This window comes from Sinocyclocheilus rhinocerous, unplaced genomic scaffold, assembly GCF_001515625.1.
Source record: "Sinocyclocheilus rhinocerous isolate Xijiao unplaced genomic scaffold, SAMN03320098_v1.1 scaffold1723, whole genome shotgun sequence".
Lineage (NCBI taxonomy): Eukaryota > Metazoa > Chordata > Actinopteri > Cypriniformes > Cyprinidae > Sinocyclocheilus > Sinocyclocheilus rhinocerous.
In genome coordinates, this window is record NW_015623469.1 from 28,849 (window position 1) to 39,791 (window position 10,943).

General features: G+C 33.7%; 1 protein-coding gene across 1 annotated transcript; it reads left to right on the forward strand.

The window, feature by feature from the left end:
- Positions 1-2,004: 2,004 nt before the first annotated feature.
- LOC107748828 (uncharacterized) lies at positions 2,005-7,691 on the forward strand. Its single transcript, XM_016563836.1, has 5 exons — positions 2,005-2,096; positions 3,251-3,574; positions 4,851-4,964; positions 5,120-5,193; positions 6,947-7,691. Exons 1-5 carry the CDS (start codon positions 2,048-2,050, stop codon positions 6,998-7,000), a joined length of 615 nt encoding a protein of 204 aa, XP_016419322.1. The 5' UTR covers positions 2,005-2,047; the 3' UTR covers positions 7,001-7,691.
- Positions 7,692-10,943: the final 3,252 nt, after the last annotated feature.

Genomic DNA, 10,943 nt, shown 5'->3' on the forward strand with positions numbered 1-10,943 from the left:
TGACATTTGAACTGCAGAAAGAGTTTACGGGTCTTTATCTTCTATTATTGGGAAAGCAAGAAAGCGCAAAGAAGAGTATCTGACACTGCCTCTTCTTCTTGGCGGTTGGCAGTATATAGGTGCATTACTGCCACCTACCGGACTGGAGTGTCGGTGCAAGTTTTAGTTTTTTGTAAACATTTCTTGGAAAGAGACAGATGGTTTGTTATAGACTACATATACCAGTTTTTATGTTCGGAATGAATAATAACATTATATCATACCCTAATAAAAGCCATGAACCATGCTAACCAGCTATGAGGAGAATCGCATCATTATAAACTTTTATTTGAAGCAAAACCTACATTAAATTTGGACAAAACAACAAAGTTACAAGACTGTGACCTTTGGTGAGGGAAAGAACTGCAATCCCATGAAGCATTACAAATGACACTTTTATTTATTTAATGCATTTAGCAGACGCTTTTATATAAAGCGACTTACAGAACCCACGACCTTTTGCACTGCTAACTCAATGCTCTACCACTGAGCCACAGGAACACTATGGAAATGACATAATCAAATAACAAAAAAGAAATATAAATGCAAAATATGCATATACAAATATTTAATTGTTTTGAGAGAGCAGGGGAATGACATTTGCAGTACAAAAGCATGCTTTGCTCACTGCAACTCTCTGATTGGTGGAATTTTGTGCACAGCATCATGGGTAATGCAGATTTTCACCAAGAATTTTGCTATTGAACACAATTATTGTAAAAAAAAATAAATTGAATAAATGCAAACTGATGGTTTCAACAAATGCATAAACAATCGATTAACAACCTCTGAGCTCACAACTGGTCCATTTATAAAGGTTTAGTGGTTAAAAAACATATTATTTTGTGTGTTATTTTTTTGTTTATTCTATACTGAAAAAAGAGCATGCAACTGTTATCAACCTTTTTAGCGTTTTTAAGACATATACTACTTTCTTTTTCTTCATCGTTTTCAGTAAATGAATTGTATGTAAACTACCTTAGCATTTGGTAAAGGGACTTTAAACTTTGAATGGGAACTTCATTTAGTTCTACCTGAATTTCAGCATAAAATAGTGATAGAATTTAATTAAATTACAAACAATGTATGTTTTCACGACTGGAGACGTTGCTGAGTTCAGTCTCAGGTTTGTTGATTTAAATAAAGCTGGAAGTACTTTGAAAGTTGGAAGTTGTACCTTGCTGTTGTTCAGTCCACCGCAATATGCTCTGTCTATAAATGTAGAAAGTTCAGCGCTGCTTCTGCTGCTCTTAATGTTAAGAAGAATCTTCAGCTCAAGTGTCAGTGAAAGGCTTTTGCCCTGAAGGAAAATTTGGTTGTTTCTAAAGACAAAAACAGCATGGAAGGACGCCACAGAAAAAGCCATATTCCATAGACAGACAAAGCACACGAGTACATTATCTTTTACATTTAACAAAAGACAATACATCTTCTGAAGTTGACCGTAAGAATAATGCTTAAATGAAACATAGAAATGGTGCAAGATTCCTCCTGACCACTGTGTTGCAATGACAGGAAATGTTTGGTGGAAGTTACTGCAGCCAAAGCAGAAACAACCACTTTAAAAAGCATTTTCTCAAACCCATGACTTCTCAAAGTAATGAAAACATACATTGTTTGTGTTTAATTTAAATTCTATCACTAGTCTTAGCTGAAATTTAAGTAGAAGTAAATAAGTTCCCATTCAGAGTTCCCTTCCTTTGGCCTAAACTTGCCTCTTGCAGTATTTTTTTATTTTTCATTTGGAAACCAACAATTAAGCTATAGTATTTGTTTCTAGGCTAGATTACTAAATTAATCTAGTCCAAACAAGAGTGGGAGAGGTCATCAATCAATACTGTATCATTAATATAGAGACTATGGTTTAGAAAGAAAAAAAAAAGATCAGCAGAATTGAAGTACAACCCACAACAGACACATACTAACACAGACTGCAGCAGTTTTCATCTCAGTGATTATGCACTCACTACAGGACTTTTATTTCCCTTTTTCTGAACTGCTGAAGAAAATGTTTTGCTTGTTTGTTTTTTGCTGTTTGTGCTTTTGGCATCTGGTTGGTAAGTCTGAAACATTTTTATAGTTTCAGTTGTACCAGAATCATAAATCAACATTTATGGTCTCACATTCAGTGCGTTTTTTATTGACATCTTAAATGATGAAATCAGAATTTGTAGTGTTTTAAATATCGGTTGGCTTTTTTTCTGTCTGACGGTACAAGTATCTGCAATATAAATAAAGCTTATATCCAATCAGAATTTCAGACCGGAAGGGGCATAAATCTTATTTAAAAGTGTAAAACAAAACAACTTACTTTCCTACGTTCTGAAAGCCGAATGTACAGATAATGCAGTATAACTGGCTTTACTGATTAATGTCAATTTGAGTGTTTGTAATGGGACTGTAATACTGTTCATTCAGATCATCTAGAGATTCTGTACAATAAGTGTCTTTGTTTGCTACTGAAATAACCGATCATTATTAATACCAGTCTGAAAGCAGATCATACTGTTGTGTTTTGATGAACACTGAAGAAGGCTGTTAGCCAAATTATTTGTATTATCTTATGCCCTGTTGTGATTTACTAGAAAGCAAAATAACTAGTTTGTTGTACTTTTAGAGTTTTAAAAAGTTGCCCCTTGAAAAAAATAGTGCAATAAAATGGTGAAATTGGGAGATCTGAGTGTTTCGTTCATAGATTTTTGGGAAACAACCACAAATGCTGTTCACACAGACTATAAGATCATGACTGATGATTAGGATATACGTATCTTTGCAGTGCTCCACATAAAACTTCATATACAGTATGTTGTTGTCACAATGCCCGGACCTAATGGTTAAAAGTTTTGTTTTCAGTAATTCTGCTCGCCTAAAATCATCACCAGAGATGCTGATGTCCAGTTAAATGCACTCAAAACAGACCAATCTCTGTGGTGGTTTACCATGTAATGGCTGCTGCATATTTCAGTTCAATGAGAGCCAGTGCTAAAGGTCCTTCACACACAGTCTGGCCTGAACTGACTAAAATCAGCTCAGATAGTCACTTTTCTGAAAAATAAAGCTCACTTCACCGCAGTGTTCAGAGTCTCAAGAAAGTTTGTGATCATTTCAAAACTACAAGCTTAAAGATAAACCTAGATTAAACCAATGTTAATATATTTATTTTTACATTAACAAGAACTGTAATGTGTAACTGTGAAACTCTGATCTCCAGTGTTTGCTGATCCAGATGCAGTGAAGTCAGTGACGGAGGGAGAATCAGTCACTCTACAGACTAATGTTACTGGACTACAGAATAAAACTCTGATTACATGGACATTTGGACATTCAACGACTAAAATAGCTGAGATCTATAGAGAGGATAGAATCTTCAACACATCTGATGGTCCTGATGGGAGATTCAGAGACAGACTGAAGCTGAACAATCAGACTGGATCTCTGACCATCACAAACACCAGAACCACAGACTCTGGAAATTATACAGTAAACATCAAAGCCAGAAATCAGACCACATACACATTCAATGTTACTGTCTATGGTGAGTCACAATTGCACGTGCGCTTGTTCTGTCTATACTATTTATTAGAAAAATAATCTTAAAATGGGCTTCTTACCAGTGGCTTAACTTTGATGATTTGACATACATTTCTTAAACATTTGATGGTCCTCCATCATTCCCACAGCTTACAAGAACAAACAATGTCTCTTTACCCTTTATTTAAATGACAAAAGTACAAAGAACAGATTTCCAATTATTTCTTCAGCCAAATTAATTGTATTTTGTAAATATAAACAAATTTTGATTTTGATAGCTGCAACGCACTCCAAAAAATTGGGACAGAGGCACACTTACCACTGTGTCACATCAACTGTCCTATTAAACATTTTAATAGTCTGGTAATTAAGGATGCTATCCAACCCCCCCCCCCTCTATTTTTAACATTTTCCCCCAATCGTGCTTGATACAAGACTTCAGCTGCTCATCAGTCTGTGGTCATCGTTGTCTGATTCTTCTTTTCATGACGGGTCATATATTTTCAATAGGAGACTGATCTGCAGGCCAGTCAGTCACATCCACACGTGTCTACAAAACCACATGCAGAACGAAACCTGGCATTGTCTTGATATAAATAACTATGGACAGCATGCAGCATGACGGTTTCCATGCAATGCCATCTGAGGCCTCAAAGGTTGTCCACATTCAACTGAACTGTCCTGTCTCGCCCCTTACATACTGATTTCTCTGGATTCCCTGAATCTTTTCACAATATTATGCATAGTAGATGGTGAAATTTTTGCATTGAGAAATGTGATTTTTCTGTCAATTATGTCATGAAATTTGTCACAAAGTGATGATCCAGCTTTCCTGGCAAAGACTGAGATGTCCCTTTTACACCCAATTACGATCCTCTCACCTGTTAAATCTATTATTTTATATATATTTACAAAATACATTAAAGTTGGCCAGTCAAACATTCAAAACTTTTTCTGTGTACTTTTGTCAATTAAATAAAAGTTAAAGAGAATTAACAAATCACTGATTCTTGATTTTACTGCATTTGGCAAAATCATGCCCCAAATGTAACATTGTAATTTTGGGTTTACAATAGCAAACTGGTGGTCAAGGCATCTTTTCACATACTATGAAAAGTTCAGTGTGTTTGTTGTCTGTCCTTATAGAAGACGAATTTCACAAAATACCTAATTCTATTTATTTTTAATTAAATGTTAAATTCTGTTTAGGCTACATTTGGGTTAATCATATTTTCTGTAGCATTTTTCACAGACTCCACACTCTCCTTCACATTCTCCAGGCTCTGCATCTCAGAAAATGCTGATCTCTGCAGCTGTTGCTGGATCTCTGTTGATTGCAGCTGCTGTCGGGATCTACTGGATCTGCAGGAGACACAGAAAAACAGACCAAGAAGGCAAGTGTTACCAACTGCTGACGCATCTGTAAAAGTATAAAAATAATAAAACAATAAAAAAAAAATAATGATGTAGTTTAAAAAAAAGAAAGAAAAAGAAACAATTTAATATTGAGTTTGTTGTTGTTTTTGTGTTGATTTAATGATTATTGTAGGAACAGATCAGACTCGTAATGAAGAGATCACTTACGCTGATCCGACATTCTACAAACAAAAAGCACAGAAACCGGTAAGAGAATTTATAACTGTGTCATTAATGCATATTTATTAAACTATATTATGTTTATGTCCCATTACCATCCATCCCTTCTTTCTTCTGTAATAATAAAAACAACATTAATAACAATAATTCTGATTAATACTACTACTACTACTACTAAATATTAACTATAATAATTATTTTTATCAGTAGTACTATTTGTAATTATGAATTATTATTATCATTAAGTAAATAATTTATTAAATATGAATTATTTAATTAATGATACATTTGAAAATAATGTACTTGAGAGGAACTGACTTCATACATAAAAATGCCTCAACAGTATAAAAATCCATCAGAAAAAGAAGTTAGTTCTGAGAAAAGAAACAAAGATGGTTAACATGAAGACATGAAGTCCATTGGAACTCAGCCTGATAAAAAAATTTTTTTTAAAAATGTAAAATGAGATGCTGAGCTAAATAAATGTGCAAACTTAGTGCAAAATGTGCAAATAAGTTAGTACAGTATAGTGGACAGGGCTCCATGTCTGATTTTAATCACGCAAACATGAATTCATACTCACAAATGCTGAGAAATAATCAAATTTTTCTTAGAACTTGTTTATATTCATGTAAGACTATAAATATATTAGCAGTGTATGGCTTAAAGTTTCTGACATATTAAAGCAACAAAGAAAAATGGAAAATAAAGAGCGCTATTAAAGGCGATGCTATTCATGGCAAGTATTCGCATAAACACAGTTGGTTACTTTTTAGTGAATGTAAACAGTTGGGAGAAAATCGAACAAGTGTAAATTTATTTGATCAATGCATTAGGTCTTAAAGTGACAGCAGCCTAGCATTCACTGCTCTTGACTCACCGAGTAACTCCGGTAGTGTTATTTTAGATTCTGTAGTATTTATATTTCTTCTTCATTTTGATATAACAACCTTATTTCCAGCACATATGGCCCGCCCCTAACTTCAATAGTTAATAAATAAGTTTAGATTTCAAAACAGCTACTGTATTTCATTAGAGAAATGACCAAACAGGGGAAGAAACACATGGCCAGGGTCAGTTACAGATCTCTCATCCTCATAAAAACAACTGTAAAAACACTTCTAACATGATACAGTCCAGCATGTTTTTGCTAAACAAGCACTGTTAAACTGTCTCACCGGAAACTGGGGCCTACAGAAAGCCAATGTGAGAAAAAAGTAGCACATTTCTGCTGATTTATGCATGAATGTGTGTGATAGAGAAAACGTGAAAAATAAAACAGATATGTCACTGCTATGTTGTATAAGGAGACAGGTAAAAATTTTTGCTGGATAGAATTTACAAAAACCTGAAATGAAACCCTATGTAACACGCTGATGATAATGGCCTCTGGAATGTATATGCAATAATTTAAAAAATAAATAAAATTCATAAAAATGATTATGACGTCATGTTTTAATTTACACAGTAAACCTGATGTGCAGCACTTACATTTCCACTTTATTACATTTTAAAATATTAAATTGTTAAAGTTTGGTTTCCACAGTTTTTGATAATAAGCTAGTATTTTTACATTACATTATTTTGACATTACAATATATGTGATGCAATAAGAATCTTTAAAAAAAAAAAAAAGTGGTCAAACTGCCCAGCACATCTTAGCATGCTGAAGACTACCACACTGAATGTTTAATATATTAGCAAACAATATATTTTTGTAAGTGTTTTTGAACAGATCTGAGATGTGTCTCTTTCTATCTTCTATCGTTGTGTCTTTCAGGGAGTCAAACAGGAGGATGAGGTGGTGTACGCAGGCGTCCTCACGAGAAATTGATCAAATCCCCAATCAATGATGTTAGTAAAGCACGCTAGAAAGATGGCTATGGTGACAAAGCAGATTATAAAGCTGTCTTTCTGCCCAAAAATGTTTTCATATTGTTGCGATCAAAATAAGTGAAAAGACTCACTTGATGATTCTATGCTTTGCTTTTATTAACGTAAACGCTCATGAAAACCACAGCATGGGCTCCGAATTCAAAAAGAACACAAACACAGGATACATGGCTTAAATCACACCTGACAGAACATAACACACTTTTCAGACTTGCTTCAATTTGTACAGAAAGTATGCCAGCACATATGACATTACAAAGCAATACAGCGTTAGCATTCAGCTTGAAACTCATCTTTATGTATGTTAAATTGTGGGGTAAAACCAGACCCTAGGTTATATATTGTACTGACTACTCATCAATTAATATTTGGCATCTTATATTCAGTGTGACTTTTTGTCAGAATCTATTCAAAGACATCCTTTAGATTTGTGTTGTACAAGGGGTTGCAAGGTTAGATAGTGTTAGTTAGCAAGACAAACCCAGTTTCCATTAGAAGTAATATACAACAATATACACAAACTACACAATCAAAAGTGTATTCAGATGTAATTTAATCAATTTATATTAAAAACAACATTTTTCAAGCAGTTTACCAGTTAGCTCTTGGGACAAAATGGTGTGTGAGAAAAAGCCATAGACTAAAGAAAATCTCACCATGAGAGATTCAATCTTCAGATACAGACTTGTGAGGGATGACTTGCACCTGCTCCAACTCGGGAACCGCTACCTGTCAAGGTGGTTTGAGGATTCAGTGACTTGCTTTGCGGCTACTAGTGTGTTCTGTGTGGTAATCTAAGGAGCCAAATCAACATTTTGCATCAAATATTGCTCGGGTCCATCGATGCAAGTATGTGGGAATTTTGCACCTGTTTTATATTCCACCAGGTGAAAATTGTGATGTAAAATACATAAATATGCATAAAATTTAACTCAAAAATACATTTTATTATTAAGCAAAGCATCCTGAAGTTTAATCTAACTGCACATTTAATATATATATATATATATATATATATATATATAACTTAAAACATTAATAAAAACTACCAATAACATAAAAAAAAGAAAAGAAAAATTGTATGTATATATGTATATATATATTTTTTATTTATTTATTTTTTTGCATTGTGTGACTTTTTCATAAGAAATCCATAATATGCAGTGGTGGAAATGGCCAAGATTGACTGGGGGGACCCTAGTTCGGGACATATTTTATATTTTAAGAAACCCTAGAAACTCATAGCTCAACAGTAAACCATGAGAAAACATGCTGAAGTAGGCTATGTAAATTTGCAACAGAACACATTAATATTGTTATTTTAAATTTGATTATTTATAATTATTAATTATTATTAGTCTTTTTTTGACAGTTCTGCAGCTGTTACCAGAATGGGATGATTTTTTATAATTTTTTTATTCATTTGCTTAATTATTTGTCCCATTTTTGTCTAAATAATTGAGCATTTTTTTAAACTATTTAAAATGCCAAATGACATATGATTATTTATTATGTATATATTGATTGTTGATTAATGTAAATGATAAATTAATAAATAGGGTATAACATAAAATAGGCCTATAATCTATTAATTAATCTGGCTAATAATGCCTAAAAATATAATAATTATGTCTACTAAGCTCTGATAATGTATGAAATATATTAACAGACTATCCAAATTTTAATAAAACAATAGGCCTATACCTTTAGAAGCACGGATGTGTCTGTCACTTTAAAGGTATGGTTCAACCCCCCAAAATGAAAATTCTGTCATAATTTACCCAGGTTTTTCTAAACCTGCATAAAGTTCTTTCTTCTGTTGAACACAAAAGAAGATACTTTGAAGAATGTGGGTAACTAAACAGCTGCTGGTCCTCAGTAACTTCCATAGTAGAGAATAAATACTATCAGAGTCATTGAAGACCAACCGTTTGGTTACCCACATTCTTCAAAGTATCTTCTTTTACGCTTAACAGAAGAAAGAAATTATTACAGGTTTGTAACAACTTGTGGGTGTGTAAACGATGACACAATTTTCATTTTTAGGTGAACTATCCCTTTAAGTCAGACAGTCCACCGTGAGCAAGCTTCTCTGCAAACTGCGTGTTCATCATTAGCTACTGGACAGACACATTGATAACTTTGCCATTCAGCCCTACATCTTGTGAGAGCCTTGTGTTCAAAGGGCGGACGTGAGCTCCTATGTTTTAAACCGCGCAGGTTTACCGCATGCACAATACCTATTTGTTGATTCAACTATGTGTTGGCCTTTGTAAAATACGGGACAAATCGCGTATTGATTTGATACGGGACACATCATTTTACCTTTAAATACGGGACGATTCCGTATTTTAAGGGACGGGTGGCAACCCTAAACTTAACACACTTGCCTGGAAGTTGTTGATGTTGTTGTTGTTCTTCTTCTTTTAGTTTTATAGCGGGTTACAATAATGACTTATCAGGTGCATACCGCCACCAACTGTAACGGAGTATGTAGCATCAATTATGTTCGATAAAACTACTTTACATGCTATTACTATTAAAGGGGTCATATGATGCTTTTTTAAAGATAATTATTTGGTGTATTTGGTGTAACAAAAAAAAAAAAACGAAATCCTGTAATATATCCCTATATCTTTCAGATATCCCACAACAGCTTTTTGTGCATCCTCTACCTCTTCTTGTATTGTTCCCAAATTATGCACCCTAAAGCTTCCATTTTCTTCCAGCCTAACTAATCTCCTCTCTTCCCTATATTTCCTACAATTTAATAATACATGTGCTGCACTTTCTATGATTTTACATTCCAAATATTCATCTGACATAATGTTTTATTTAGCCCTGTGTGGTCAAACCTCAGTCTGACTCCTCCCTTCTGTTCCTTCTAATCACACCATGTGCATTGACAGATTTCTGTACACTGTAATATTTTATTCCACTATTATCCATGTCACATTTGACCCAATATACCCAGTGTTGGTATATATTCCTATGCCTACCCTATGTTCTTCATCTTTGGACGCATCTGTATGAATATCTATTTGCTTCTCGTGTAGGCCTACTGACTTGCCAAGTGTCCTTTTCACTCTCTTCCCATTTTCCTTTACTTTCATTATATTTAAATCTACCTCAGTTTTTGGAAACAGCCAAATAGGGATTTTACAGCAGGAGCAAGATTGGACACCCCTGCCCTATAGGCAATTGCCTGCTCTGCCTATAGGTAGCGCCAGCCCTGCTGTTACATGTGCTTTAACCTAAGGAAAGCAGATGTAAACTTTAAAATAATTTGACCACTAGAGGGAGAAATAATTTTCTCTCAGAGTAAACGACGCCTGTAATGTGCTATTTACAGGCAAGAATGACCATTTCTTCATATTAAGGATATAAAGTACACCACTTTTTAAATGTAAATTAGCATTCAAAAACCATAAATAATTACTTTTTTGACATCGGATACCACATTATCACATTTAAAGTCATAAAAACCACTATAGGCTAATAACAATGTTTGAAAGCGGCATTTTCCCCATTGTTAATTGTACTAAGGACCTTGTTTGGAATTGCCTGACATGAATCTTATTTTGAAATGTCAGGAAAGTTTACAATATGTGCAGATAATCTACAAATAAAGCGAATGAAAAGAAATGCATTATTTATTCATAAAGTGTGTAGGCCTATACATTTTAAATAACATTTTTAAAAAATTATATATTTCAATAGACAAATAACATATTAAAAATAAAATAAACATTAAAGGTTTTATTTAATTTCCATCTTTTTGTCTCATGTAAAATATTAAAATTGCCTGATATTTGTATTTTACATGTTTTTTTCTTGATTGCGTATTAATGTATCAGTGGTTTAAGTTCTTTGACTAGAGGCTA